Source organism: Pogona vitticeps, chromosome 1 (assembly GCF_051106095.1).
Source record: "Pogona vitticeps strain Pit_001003342236 chromosome 1, PviZW2.1, whole genome shotgun sequence".
NCBI classification, from domain to species: Eukaryota; Metazoa; Chordata; class Lepidosauria; order Squamata; family Agamidae; genus Pogona; species Pogona vitticeps.
In genome coordinates, this window is record NC_135783.1 from 36,390,698 (window position 1) to 36,406,046 (window position 15,349).

At 36.7% G+C, this 15,349-nt stretch overlaps 1 protein-coding gene across 1 annotated transcript in view; it reads left to right on the top strand.

Annotated features, from left to right (window-relative positions):
* The window catches only part of FBXO28 (F-box protein 28), a 30,279-nt gene extending 15,309 nt beyond the window's left edge, over positions 1-14,970 (top strand). Inside the window, exons 2-5 of the mRNA XM_020786576.3 lie at positions 6,062-6,171; positions 8,764-8,902; positions 9,528-9,723; positions 12,474-14,970. Of these exons, the coding sequence (XP_020642235.1) occupies positions 6,062-6,171; positions 8,764-8,902; positions 9,528-9,723; positions 12,474-12,868 (840 nt within the window). The 3' untranslated portion in view covers positions 12,869-14,970. The remainder of the gene's footprint in view (positions 1-6,061; positions 6,172-8,763; positions 8,903-9,527; positions 9,724-12,473) is intronic.
* Positions 14,971-15,349: the final 379 nt, after the last annotated feature.

Sequence of the window (15,349 nt, forward strand, 5' to 3'; positions counted from 1 at the left end):
TGCCTGCAAGCGTTGTAATCTACAAAATATGCTACCTTTTCACATTAAAATCTGAATTTCTTTTATTGAAATATAATTTCAGATATTAATGGATTAGTTATGAAATATCTTATCAGAGGCTTTTGACGTCCAATAAGAATTTTCCCCATTCTTATTGGGCATCTAAAGATACTTTTAATAGTGCTGGGGGGGACTGTCTTTTGCAGTGCATTATGAGTATATAATGCTGAGCGAACAGAGTTACCGTATTTTTCGCACCATAAGACGCACTTTTTCTCCACAAAACAGGAGGGTGGAAAGTCTGTGCGTCTTATGGAGGGAAGAAAACAGATTATATTTTCCTGTTTTCTTCTCCTAAAAAATTGGTGCGTCTTATGGAAAGGTGCGTCTTATGGAGCAAAAAGTACGGTACCTTTTAATGACTTTGAGGGCTGAATCCAATGGGTTGTACTAAGATAAATGGGAGCTGATGCAGAGTACAAGACGTCCAGTGGATTATATGCTGTTCTATGTATTGTGCATTGTGTTTTGAAATAGCATGTGATGGAAATTCCACAACTTCCTTTCTAACTGGTTTGATCACATGACTGAGAAATTAATTTATTGCCTTGCATTATTTCTTTTAAGTTCCTTGACCTGCACAAGGATAGACAATATACACTTGTTTAAATGAGAAAATAAAAAAGATAACATTTTAAATCTGCTTTACTTTGGAAGAATAACTGTTTTATCCTGCTTATTTATTTATATTTCTTTATTTAATAAATAAATAAATGCTTAACCTTTGGATGAACTGATTCTCCTTTGTAAGAATTTCACATTTTAACTGTGAACAGGCTTCAGGTTTGCAGGATCTGCTTTGTTTTTTGTCAGAGCTCCAAGATCCACTTCGGGCAAAAGAATTAAAGAATTCTCAGCCCAGTAGTTTGCTCTGAGTAACACCAGTGAATGGGGATCACAGTCTTCCACATACAAATGTATTCCTGAGTTTTCTTCATTTTATCATTGTAATTTCATGTCAGAAGTGACGCCATTTAGTTGCTACTGGAGTCCCCATCAATTTATTGCAATTGCCTGGAGATTTTCTAGCAGAGCCAGATCTACCTTCTGCCCACTTGGTTGTAGATAACCAATACTGAAAAGCTAAAGGGTTTTGCTGTTTTCTCATGTCCAGTTGGAAAGAATGTACGGTACCTGTTTTCTTTCCTTTTTCTCAATATCTTTTCTGGTGCTATATGTTTTCAGCCTTCTGTAACATAAACAGAACCAGTTTCTTCAGTCTAGCCTCATGCATGTGATGCTATAGACTTCTGGTCATTTCTGTTTTCTTCACGATCTTGCCTAGTTTCTCTGCATTCTTTTAAAAATCCAACCAAAACAGGTTTGTACGTCACCATCTAGTGCCTAGTAGGTGTTCAGTTGCTTTGTCTTACTTGTAGAGTGAAAAATCTGCATGATGTTAATTCTTATACAGTACATTTATATGTTGTGTTCAGACAGGAGGCATGCTTTGGTTGTTTGTTTGGCTGATGGTGGAAGACAAGGGAAGCTGCATCTTGCCATTTTCTAGAAAGAATACTGAAGCAAGAGAAAGACCAGCTTCGTCCCAAACATTGGCCAAAGAAGGAACATTTACAGGGAACTTCTTTCTCTCCTTTTCCTGCCAGAAGGAACTCTCCTTTAGCTGTTAATTGCCCTAAAACTGCAGAAGGAAGAGGAAAGACACCTTATCTTCTACCACCAGTCATAATGTAAAAGCCACCAGGCAGTTATTGTTATCTCTGCTCAAGAATAATTATGTGAAAATGTTGACTTTGTCCTAATTGTCATTTTGGCACTGCCTTTGATATTTCTTTTTCCTTTTCCTCCCCCCTTCCTTTGTGTTGTTAAATTCTTAGTTTTGTAAGGCCAGAGGTAGGAAAGAAAGCTTGTGTTTCAGCTTTTTTTAAAATAATGACATTTTCTAGAAAACAATTATTATCTAAAATGGTGCAGCAAATATACAAATGTAATTTGAAAGAATCTGTTGTAGGATCTTATTATAGAACCAAATAACCCTTCATTAAAGAGAAGAATTAAGCCACTTAGCACTTTTACTTATATGTCTGACTGCCAATTTAAAGTGCTAGGCCTTAATCTTCACTGTAGATAAGCAGTAGACACTCTTTGTTTGCTTGCAATTTAGTCTTGATGAATACACATTTCCACTTGATTTACCACCCACAATCCTCTTCCTTCATAGACTGGAGGAACGCAAACTTATATAATGTCAAAATAAATAGTATTCCCCAGAAAGAAATTTTACTTTAAAGCAAAATGTTATGATTAGAACTATGCTTCCCAAAGTGAGGAAATTCAGACCACAAATCAACCCTGCCCTCACTGAAAAAATGAGCACATTGAGACAGCATTTTGTACTTAACTTCTATCAGAGGTAAATAATTGGTGAGCTCTACCCCTTGATTCCAGGGGGAAAAAACCTACCAATCTGTCTACTTAGTACTAAGTGCATGAAATACAAGACTTCTGCCCCCCAAAATATGTAACCTGTACTGTACTGAATTTGAAAATATTATATAGATAGGACTGTACTGTGATCTTTTTGTGGATGTTGATAATATCAAAGTTTGTGTCTGACAGAAAGTTAATGCAGAAAAAGAGTGCATCAGTGTGCTCATACTTTAAGCAAAATGGGTGGAGGTGATCGGTGGGATGCTACCATAAGTTAGAGTGTTCCGCCAGAAAACATATTCTAGGATCAAACATGTTCCATCAGAAGCTAGAAATTGTTGTGTTGGAAAATAACTGTTTATACCCCATAGTTGTCATTCTAAACTCTCTGCTTTAGTAAAAGATGCAAGTAAAAACTTCAAGGTCAGGATTAAAGTAATTTCTGAATCAGTGTAAAAAAAGGGGGGGGGCAGGAAACTAGAATTTCCATCACTGGTTTGTGGAAGAGATAACATGGAAACCTCTCATCAGCCATTTAATACATTCTCTTAAATTCTGAACTCTTGGTTCTGATAACCATCCTGTTGCATAGCAAATATGTTTTGGATGGCAAAATAATAGGAGCAGCAGTGTGAAAGGGGAAACAACGTTTAAAATTACTATCTCAAATTATATCCTGCACACGGTAATTTTTCCATTCCAGATTTCCCAATGGGTCCTGTATTGGACACCTGTTACAAATAGCAAGAAGGGAGGAGAGTGCATAGGACTAAGGCCAATGAATAGAAACACTACCTCAGAGTATGTGTTTGACTTTTTGTCTTTGGATACAACCACAGAAAATAGTTGCTGCTAGAGATTTGTCATTAAATTGCAGCACTGGTGTTATTTTGTGGAAATGTTTTATTACCTGCAGTATTTCCATTTTGAGAGGAACATGAATATGCACTCACGCTGTGTGTTGTTAGTTCAAAAGCCGATATTATATCCTTTGTTTGTGTTTAGATGCAATCAGTAGATTTTAGGTTCCTGTTTGCCCTTGAGTCCTCTACAACTCCAGTCAGGTCTTCCAATTACTAGTGGAAAGTACTTTGAACTTCAAAGTTTCACACACACCCCTTATAATATTAGTCCTTTCCCAAAAGGCACCATAGTTCCCAGATGTAGTTAAATTACCTTTGGAGGCAAAGTCCAAGAAAGCAAAGCAAAGCGTGCTGCTTATATACCGCCCCTTAGTGCTTCAAGCACTCTCTGGGCGGTTTACAAGTTAATTATGCAGGCTACACATTGCCCCCCCCCCCAGCGAGTTGGGTACTCATTTTACCGACCTCGGAAGGATAGAAGGCTGAGTCAACCCTGAGCCGGCTACCTGGGATTGAACCCCAGGTCGTGAGTACAGTTTTGGCTGCAGTACAGCGGTTTAAGAAACTACTTTATGTGTGGGTTTGAGTGAGTAGCAGAACTTAGAAACCAGCAATGGCTAATTCATATACCACATCACAAACTGCTCTTGAAATGTTGACTTTTCACATTTGGTTTAGCATGGGGCTGTTGTTGTCAAGGTTTGAAATCTTGTCAGTTCAGAGTATTAAAAATGATTATGGAGCTGCAAGAAAAAAGACTTTTGAAAATGAAACTGCTTTTCATAATGCAACTTGAATTTCCTTGTTTTCAAACAAACACACTGTTTCCAGCCTGCTTGAGACTAAAGTCAGTGAAATGATAGCACTGCTTTGAAGAATCCCTTCATGTTTGGCAGTTTTCAAGTGAAAGTTTGTAATAATGTAAAGGGTAAACATACTGAAGAAGTTAAAATAAAGTGGGAAAAGTGTTGTTTTAAAACGCCCTTTAAAATACAGCTTGAGCCACATCCTCATAGTACCGTGTATTAACCCTTTTTGAAAGAAATACAGATTGCAGGTTTGAATGAAAATAGCATTTGTAAAATAGTTGGTTTTATAATATGCCGTTTATCAGTTCCATGGTATACCCTACTGGCAATCATAAACTTTTAGCTGTGGATTAGCACCCTGGGGTTTTGTTAGTCTACAACAGAGGTTCCCAATCTTAGTAACCCAGGTAATCTTGGACTGCAACTCCCAGATGCCTTCACCACTAGCTGTATAAATAGGGGAAATAAGACATGCACAGTCAGTGGAAGACATCATTATTGGAAAAACATGCTATAAGTGTTGTTGATATCATGGGACAAAGCAGCAGCAGCAGCAGCATCAGAAAATCAACAATGGAGTTTCCTCCATGGATTTTTAACTGGCTTAGTTGGGTGAGAACTTTATTTAATAATTTACCTGTATGTATCTAAGTATGCTAAAAGGTTGAATAATGTATTTTACTTTGATGCATTGTTAATTTTAACAATTTTACTATTTAGAGATGCATTCTCTATCTTTTGTTTTTGTATTTGCCTCTTTTAGTCTGTAAGTTCATTTATTTGTACAACTGCAGTTTTGTATTTCAATTTCTGCAACTTCTCATAGTTGTAAGACTTGTAACTTTTCATAAGTTGCAAATATGCATTTTTAAGCATTTTTGTCTACAGTTTCCCTTACAACTGTAAGACTGTCTTCAATACATTTTGACATGTTATTTTCTGAAGTATATTTCTACATATGGACCATCGAAGCAATGTAGATAAATAAAGCTTGTAAAATTAGAAAAACTGATTTTGCCCGGAATTATTGCAATAATGGAAAGATTTGTAAGCCGCCTAGAGTGGCCTTAAGTGGCTAGATAGGTGGGATATTAAATAAATAAATAAATAAATAAATAAATAAATAAATAAATAAATAAATAAATAAATAAATAAATAAATAAATAATACTTTCATATTCAGATTGAACATTTATATGTTTGTTTGTGATTGTTTGGTTGTTTTCTGGGATTAAACCTTTACTGGGAAAATGTCGGTTGTGACAAATATAGGTTTCTGATTTTTTTTTCTTCCCTTGAGATCTGTCTGGAGGACTCTTGGGGCAATGGTAAGGCCTTAGAATCGCTAACCTGACAGTGTTTATATTGAAGAGAGAATGTGATCAGAATTCTTCTATATGTGAGGAACTACTTGCCCTGATTGTGTTTTAATTCTGTTTTGTCTGTTTCAAGTTTTCTGGAGGTGTCTGCACTGTGATCAACTAACCAACAGAACAAATTAACCTGAAGAATGTTGGAAAATTAAAAAAATAGTTTTGTATCTTTGACTATGTAAATTCTCACTGTCATTTTAAATGTATTAAAGCACCTGTACTGTATACATAATTTAACCTGCATTTTTGTTTACACTGCTGTGGGGGGAAATCTCTCAAAAACAAGGTTTTTACCAGAAAGCCAACAGTAGCATCTGTTTTAGTGTATTTTGAATTTCAGCTTTTGAATTTCAGCTTTCAGTATAGGTGATGAGATGAAGACATTGGGAGACAGCTTTTGGACCAATGATCTGGAAAGAGCAAGAGTGTTATTTTCATTTTCAGCTGGAGTTTAGTCTCATTTTGGATTGTGCTGTGTAGCCTTGCAGCACTTTCCATAAGCTGGTTAGTCATGAAGAAAGCCCATACTTCAGATGTTTTATGTGCTGTTTTATGTATTATTGTAGGTTTGTAAGCGAATGGACTTGGTCTGCCAGAGAATGTTGAATCAGGGATTTCTCAAAGTGGAAAGATACCACAACTTGTGCCAGAAACAGGTTAAAGCACAGCTTCCAAGGTATGTGCTCACCACAGCTGAAGTAATCCTTTTAAAAATCCATCTGCATATAAAACAGTTATAGGTGAAATGTTTTCTTGTAATGGGTTGTAGAATAAGTATTTGAATGATGGGGAAAGCATCATTATATTGTGCCAAGAGGCTTTTGTGAATCTTCTGCATATGAAAGATGTAACACCTTGTTTCCTATGTGTATTTAGTATTTTAGGTATTTCCCTTTCATTAGCAAGTTGCTACTACCTGCCAACATAGCAGTTCGAAAGCATGCAAATGCAAGTAGATAAATAGATACCACCACGGTGAGAAGGTAACAGCGTTCCATCTCTAGTTGCGCTGGCCACATGACCACGGAAACTGTCTTCGGACAAACACTGGCTCTACAGCTTGGAGACAGGGATGAGCACTGCCCCCTAGAGTCGGACACGACTGGACTAAATGTCAAGGGGAACCTTTACCTTTACCTTACTAACTGATAAGACAAACAGTTTCTGGGAAGTGGTCATTTTCTTTCCTGCTTTAGTCTGCAGTTATGTTTTTCTGCAGGTGGTTGTGAATTTAGACTTCACTGTAAATATTGGGTTGAATCCAGACATAATCATGACTGTAAGTTTCATTTATCTCCAGAAGTCTATTCTAAGTTTGACCAACTTAAGCTCCATTGATTTAAGCAGCTCTGCACGAATGTAGCAGGGCTGGAATCCATTGAATAATCTGTGGTGGAGTTCAAAATAAACACACTGGGATTACACAATAGTTTTTAGTGCTTGTGGATTTTAGTGATATGTTGTAGTATACCAGGTCCTGATAAATCTACAACTTCAAGATGAGCCATATACAGAAAAAGTAAATATGCCATAAAGGGGGTGGGGGTCTTTTAAGCCTTTCAGATTTCTGAGCACTGGATCTCAAGGAATACCTCCTAATTTGAATCTTGTTTGTTCACATCCACGGTGAAATTCTTGTGGAGTCTATTGTGTTTAAGATTACTGCAGTGACCTCTAGATGTGGGACTTTCTCAATTGTATCACCCTCTGAAGGAATTTTTCTAGAGGATAGATGGAAAGGAGGTATTTTATTTATTTATTTATTTATTTATTTATTTATTCATTCATTCATTCATTCATTCATTCATTCATTCATTCAGTTTGTATTCTGCTCCCATTAGTGTCACAGCACTACTCTGGGCGGGTTACAACTCATAATTTTACCATGGATGTGAACAAACAAATTAGGCGGTATTCCTTATGCAGAATCATACATTATCCAACTGTTGTCAGTACTCTGCTCAAGTAATGTGTGAGTTTCTTCATGCTGATCTTTGTCAGCGTTGAGCAGAAACTGAAATATAATCTGTATAGTGAGAAGAATTTAAGCTCATCGTTATGTTGCAAAAATTAATAGTTCAAACACCTTGGTAGGCCAATGTCCAGTTACCTAAAAGATAAGAGAAAAAGAGAACATCCACTATGAAATGACTTTTTAAAATTTATTCTGCAAAATAAAGGAGTTCACATGGGTTAATACCTGAACAGTGTGTCTCAGAGTTTATAGATGTGCGCCAGCATTTATATACCCTATTAGTCATATATTACGGATCATATATCTAGTATAACAGACATATTACTATAACAAATTGTCAAATTTACCCTAGCTGATTTCTGCCCTAGTTGAATTCTGCTCTCTTTTGGAATTTTAGACCTCTCTTTGCTGTCTCATCTATAACCTTTCTTTGTCACCTTGTTCTTGTTTTCCTTATTTCTTTTAACAATACATTCTACAAAATGCTTTCCTTATGTTAGTTAAAAGGTCAGATCTTCATACAAGTTTCTAACATGGCAAGCTAATACAAAATGGTACTACTGATACTATGCATAAGCATGATTGAAAATAAATTTCTTAAGAGTTGAACTTTTTTTTTCCTTTTTGGTGGAATATTTTTGCTGCTTTTATTCCATCCCATTTCTGGAAGTAAAAGGTACAAATGCAATTCCAAGTAATTTTGTGCTACGTTCAGAGTGTGAATAATGCATTAGATTGAGATAGGGAAACCCTAAGAATATTAAAAGTCGATGGTATCACATTCTGCTTTAGTAGAACACACATTCTCCTGAGAAGAGCCTTTTTGTGAGAACAGAAGAATAAAACAATTCCTGAGGTACTTATTACATGGCTGTGGAATACTTGTGTAAGCTTCATGTGGACTTTCGACCTACAAAGCATAATAGAGCCCTCACTAGCAAGGACAACAAAGCTGACCCAAGAATATGGGCTGCCAAGGAATGCCTTTGTCTGATGTCTCCACCAAGCAATTTTTGAAGATTACTTCAAAAATAATATAACTGTGGTTTTTTTCATAGTTTGATCGCAATAGCTGAAGCTACATTTCTATATTAGAAAACAAAATGAATTGAATTGGTTGCTTTACTCCATTTCCTATGACAGAAATCAGTCAGATTCTTTCTTGTACAACCCTGTTTCTGTAGGAGTCAAAGCTTCAAGATTCCCTTCTATAATGTTTTGGGTTTCTTCTTGCTGATTGCTGGCATCTATAGTGTCTGAAGTGACTGTCTTAGATATTTTTTTCCCCTTTAGGCGTGAATCAGAGAGAAGAAATCACTCTTTAGCTCGTCATGCAGATATTCTTGCTGCTGTAGAAACAAGACTGTCACTGCTAAATATGACGTTTATGAAGTATGTGGATTCTAACCTCTGCTGTTTTATACCTGGAAAGGTAATTTGAAAAAATGCAGCATTAAAGTGTAATAGAATCAAATACCGTATTTTTTGCTCCATAAGGCGCACCTTTCCATAAGACGCACCAATTTTTTAGGAGATGAAAAGAGGAAAATATAATCTGTTTTCTTCGCTCCATAAGACGCACAGACTTTCCACCCCCCTGTTTTGTAGGAAAAAGGTGCGTCTTATGGTGCGAAAAATACGGTAAGTATCTTTTGCGTGTTCCTAGGACTGAATACTTTCTTAGGGATACACTCATAGTAGCTGGCAGCATTTTGCAAGCATCACAGCTGTTTAAGCTTCCTTTTCCAAGAGTGCTGCTCTTTCATAATAGCGGATTAGCTTAACTGATTGCCAGGTCTTTTATACCATGGTATCCAAAATCAAGCACAGAGAACATTTAAATAATATTGATTATAATTTGTTGCTTCTATAGTGGTTGGATGTGCTGTGACAATAAATCAAACAGACTATGAATAGCCTCTCTGGTTTTGGTCCTTTCAAGTACTTTTCAGTTTGTTTTGAAACAATAAAATGTCATTATAGAAAGTCTCACTTGAAAGATATGCTCTCTTTGGTCGTGTCAGTATCTATATCTTCATTTTTCCCATTTGATTTAGGTAATTGATGAAATTTACCGTGTGTTAAGGTATGTAAATTCTACCAAAGCTCCACAGAGAGCCCATGAAGTCCTTCAGGAGTTAAGGGACATTTCATCTATGGCAATGGAATATTTTGATGAGAAGATAGTTCCAATTCTAAAGAGGAAGTTGCCAGGGTCAGATGTATCAGGACGACTTATAGCAGCAGCTCCGGGTACGTCTTTCACTTTTTCTGACACACTTTATGCAGCAAACAGCAACTTCATTGTGATTTTTTCTTTTTCACTAATTATGATAATTAAGTGCTGCCAAGTCAGCTCCAACTCATGGCCACCTTTCCCAGGGTCTTTGAAGTATACAGTATTCAGGAATAGTTTACCGTTCTCTTCTTCTGGGGCTGCTCTGGAATTGTGCAGTTTCTGGAAGGCAACTCAGGCTAACTCTTCTAAGAGTCACAATGAGAAATTGAACTCCCAGCCTTTAGTTTCACAGCCTAATACCTAACTCACTGAGTTATCTAGCCAGCAGATTCTCCTCTGGAAGTAATGATTTAAACATTGGTTTACTTTAGTGTATTAGGTAAGATTGTTAATAAACAACTGCAGTTTCCAAATGGAGACTGCAGCCAAAAAACAGAAAATGATTGAGACTTGAAGAGCAGTTATTAAGGAACTAGAAAAGATCATCAAGTTTAAGGATATATCACTGGTCATCAAGGTCAAGATGGTCAACCAGATTTCATTTGCAGTTACTATGTAAGGATGTGAAAGCTGAGCAGTGAAGAAAGCAGATAGGGAAAATATCCGTTTGTTTGAAATATGGTGCTGGAGGGGAGCTTTGTGGATGCCATCAGGTGGTATCATGAGAAAAGAAGACTTAACTGGAATAGACAATAATGCTAAGAAAAGGTGAAAGCGGCAGGGGGAAAAAGTCTAATTATGAGATGGATTGACTCCATAAAGGAAACCACAGCCTTCCGTTTGCAAGAGTTGAGCGGGGCTGTTAACAAGGAGACATTAGGTTACTTGACAGCACATAAAAAACTACATAGCAGTTTAAAATTAGAAACTGTTAGTCCGGAGATCTGTGAGAAGAGTTCTGTTCATAGAAAGGATGCTTTTAATTTTTGAGCAGGTAGTGGAGAGGTTAGAATTTCTTAGTTCTTCCCAGGCTATTATGCTATTTGGTTACATCATAACCAAAATAAGAATTTCTGATCTGTTTGAAAATAGATGATGAAAAGTAATAGAGCACAATAATATGAACGAATCAAAATATTAAACATAATGTTTAGATAATATATCAGTACCTAAAATAGAAACTTTAAGGAAATTTAATAACAGATTGGCTTAAAATCCTGTTATATACTGTTATCAAAACATTGTATTTAATGTTTCGATAATGGATCAATACTGGCTGAAATTCTGTTGCATAGTTTGTGTATAGAACAGAAACATTGTCATGAGCAGTGGAAAATTGCCACTGATGAAAGGCTTCTTTGGTGATTTCAGGCTGCACACAACGTATTCACAATGTAAGAAAGTTGCGTGTACCCTGAAATCACCAGAAGCTTTTAAGCAATTTGCTGCTGCTGAGGATCATTGATGTGTAATCCTGGATTTCAGCAAAAATATTATTTTACCACCATACAATTTATTTCTGAATCAACTGACCAATCTAATCCTTACCAAATCAGTACTGTTAAGGTGTTCTTGGAGTTCTAGGATAACCGCGGAGTGGATGTCAACATTATAATGAAATTACTAATGCTTCACGTAAAGTCTGGGAGATTTTCAGATGGCAGAATGTAGAGCTTGAAACTTTGCTTTTAGTTGTGAGGAGCTCAGCATGATTCATAAATCAATTTTCTGTTACATCTGTCAGCATTAGTATTTGATAACGTTCTTTTAGTCTTCTGTTTCTAATATGACTTTGGCTAGTTCAACATATTTGAATCTTAAAAACAGTACCTGGCAGTGGCCAAGCAATCCAGTCTTTGCACTTTGGAGTTTGTCTTTAGAAAACACAAACTGTATCTGTTGGCATCCAGCATTAAATGCAGAAGACAAACAGTGAAATCTGAATGTTTGCAATTGGTTTTTTGGCCATGTTATTCTTTGTTCAAAAACAGGTTTTTGCACAATATTGGATATCTGTGCAAAGACTGCAATAATAGAATAATAGAAATAATCACAGAAGTGGAAGTATAAAAAGAAAGGAGGGTAAATAGAGAGGAGGGTTATAGGAGCAGGGATACACATCAGGGAAAAATGGAAATCCCACCTTTTTTCCATACCCAGGCTGCATATACCAGTCTCCACATTAGTACCACGGTATGTGTGTAGTTTATTGGTGCCCTTCAAAATATTGTCAGAGGTCCTTATTTATGTGACTCTTGCATGTCTGGAATAATTTTTGAATGACACAATTATATTAGAGAGGCATTATGATACATGGGTGTTGGCAATGGAATTAGCACATGCCAAGGCAGCAGTTTGTGTGGACTGGATGGAATATAATTCCATGGAAGAGAAGCAGTACTTCAGACAATTGTGTCATTTAAATGTTACCCCAGCTACACAGGAGTTGCTTCAGCTAGAAGCACCTTTGATGTAGCTGGGATAAACACTTAAAAGGCAGGATACACTGCTTGGAATGTGACATTGAAAAGAACATTGAATTGTCACTATGAGTATACTAGCTTGAAGTACAACCTGTTTAACTGGCTGTAGACAAGAACAGCAGTTCTAAGCAGAAGATATTTTACTCTTTAGGTGGCTAGCAGTAATGTAAAAATCTTTGAATATCCCCAGTGAATTTGCTGATACATAAAGATTTGTTTCTGTGCTAGTGTAGCAGGTGTGGATGTTAATATTTCCTTACAAACCTTGGTATTCATTTTGGAGCCCTAGAATCAAAAATTGAAATTAGGAGGGGGAAAACCTTAACTCACTCTTTCTGCAGTTCCAGGTCCTTCTGCAGCCTTAACTACGATGCAGCTCTTCTCCAAACAAAACCCGTCAAGGCAGGAGGTCACCAAACTTCAGCAACAAATTAAAACTAATGGTGCAGGAGTGACTGTGCTGAGGCGGGAAATATCAGAGCTTCGCACCAAAGTGCAGGAACAGCAAAAGCAGCTCCAAGACCAAGATCAGAAACTGCTTGAGCAGACCCAGATCATAGGTGAGCAGAATGCCCGGCTGGCTGAGCTCGAACGCAAACTGCGAGAGGTTATGGAAAGCGCAGTAGGAAATTCCTCTGGCTCAGCACCAACTGAGGAGACTCCTAGGAAACGGAAGAAGGTTGTTGAATCAATAGGTTCGCTTAGAAAGTCAAAACGCCTAAGAAATAATAAATAACTTTGGGATGAAATGACACTTCTGTGGAAATGCACTGCTCTAGTGATCCAGGAAGGTTGTCTGGTATAGATCTTGTGATCCACAGCATGGTGTCATTCAGGCTGCTGGTTCTTCAGAACACCATAGACTTGAAAACAACTTTCTGTCATTGATGAGACATTACTTCCCACCCCTGCCCTGCTTCTGTTTGAGTGGGCCTCCTGCACAGGATTATTATAATTTGCTATAGATTTATACTAACCAAACATGCTCTATCATGTTTTGAAAAGTTAACTTTCTTTTTCTGTGCAACTATAAAGTGAAACTTACATTTATGCATCTGTACCCATAAATGAATATCTTAAATACATCCAGACTTCATTTCCTTGAAAATTAAGAATGGATAGATAGCAGATGTCCTGTTCACTTGAAAAAAAGAGAGCATTTTTAAAAAAGTATGTTTGGGGAAATAGTTTAATTTTTTTTTGCAAGTGACCTTGTTTAGAATGTCTGAAAAGTAGTTTATACATGTGAAAGTCTACATAACAAGTAAAAATGACTTCCTAAGCTTACAGTATTGGCTATATATATTTTTGTAAATTTGAAAAGGAAGGGACTTTAGTCTACTTTTCACAAATGCATACCCTATGTCTAAGCATTTAGAGCCATATTTTTATCTTGCATGGAGAGATGCATGCATTGCTTAGTCAGCTTGGTAAAGCATTTGCCTGGAGTTGCTATTCAATCATTGGCCTTTCCCACCTTTTTGGAGAGCAGCTTCTTGTTTCCTTAGCCACAATTCTGCATATGGTTTCAGCACAGTTCTTTCTTTTCTTGTGTGGCCATTTTGTCTCGTTAATGCAGGAGAATATATCAGCCAAGCTTTTTTTTCTTCCTGCTTGCCTATAGATGGCAGAGCCACTCCTAGCTAAAACAGGACTTGAGAGGTTTGTTCTTTTTTATCTGTGGTTTTTGGTTTATACACTACTGATACCAATTCAGAGGTTTAAAAGCAATGTTAAGTGCTGGACAGAACATACTGGTTTTGTTCAGTCCACAGGCTTGTTACTGCAATGTTCAAATTTTAAAAGTTTTATGTTGAGAAAAAGACCTTACTGTTATTTGGCAAGAACTCTCTGTAATACTGTGTTCTAGCTTCCTTTATCCTGAAAAGTAAATTGACTTCAGACAAAAAAAAGCTTTAAATTCTTTTGCACTCATTCTGTTTTGAAGTTGTGACTGGAAAAGCATGTCTTGCACTGTACAGTCTCTGAATTTGTCACTTTAACAGCCTCCAAGTTGTAATGTACAGTGATTTTCCCCTCTACTTGTTTTGTTTTGAAAGGATTGAGTCTTCAAAACATACCACTTCCATGATTTAATTTGCTGTTACTCAATAATGTAGTTCTGTTGCTCAACTGTCACAGTTTTTCTCTTAATCTGCTTTTGCTGTTTGGGCTTTCACTATTATTAAATATGGAACAGAAATCTGAATTAGAGTGTTAGCTCAAAAAGCTACTCTTGGCAGACATTTTGCTAAAGTACAAACTTATTTTTCATTTGTCATATAAACATAGTGTTTTCCTGAAAACTTTTTTCGGCTTTTTCCTGGATGCCAGAAGCCCATTAGGAGTAAGTTCTCCCTAAAACAGAACATTATAAATTAATGTCAAGAGTTTGGAGTATTTAATTTTTTTTAAGTTATGTTCTTGTTTTGCTATCCTGTTTTCCCGAAAATAAGACAGGGTCTTATATTAATTTTTGCTCCAAAAACACATTAGGGCTTATTTTCAGGGGATGCTTTATTTTTTCATGTATATACAGTCTATGTTTATTTAAATACAGTCACATCTTCTGGTTGTTACACAATGGTGAAGGGCGGGCTTTCACTTAACTAGGGCTTATTTTTGGGGTAGGACTTGTATTACAAGCATCCTGAAAAATCATACTAGGGCTTATTTTCAGGTTAGGTCTTATTTTCAGGGAAACAGGGTATCTTAAGGTCTTTTTACAGTGTGTGAGTTATTTTTTATTTTATTTTAAATGGGAGCAGGCAATTGTATGTGAGAGGTGGACATATACTGAATTGTCTCAAGGATAATATAACAGTTTCGAAACATTCACTTGAACGTTTCTTATTTGAAGAACCTTGGTTGTATGAATTCAGCATCATTGTAATTTCTTAAGAGATACTGCTGTGCATGTGTCCTAATGGAGGGCAGATTTTCCTTGCTGTTATTGTTTGGCCTCAGAATGTGTCAAAGCATGGTGCCTTTGGTTGTAGTCTGGTGCATTTTCTAGTCACATTCTCCCATGGGGGCGATGCCTGAGAAGAAGGGTAAACAAGATTCTCTTCCTCCTTCCCTGTGAAGCAGACTGCCAGCATTTGCAGGGATATACCTACATCCTGGGATAAAACAGAGGAATGTTTGGCACACCAGAGATTTCTGAACTGCATTTCCCATAATTTGTCACTTTGGCCTTCCTAGTGTTTTAGGCTAC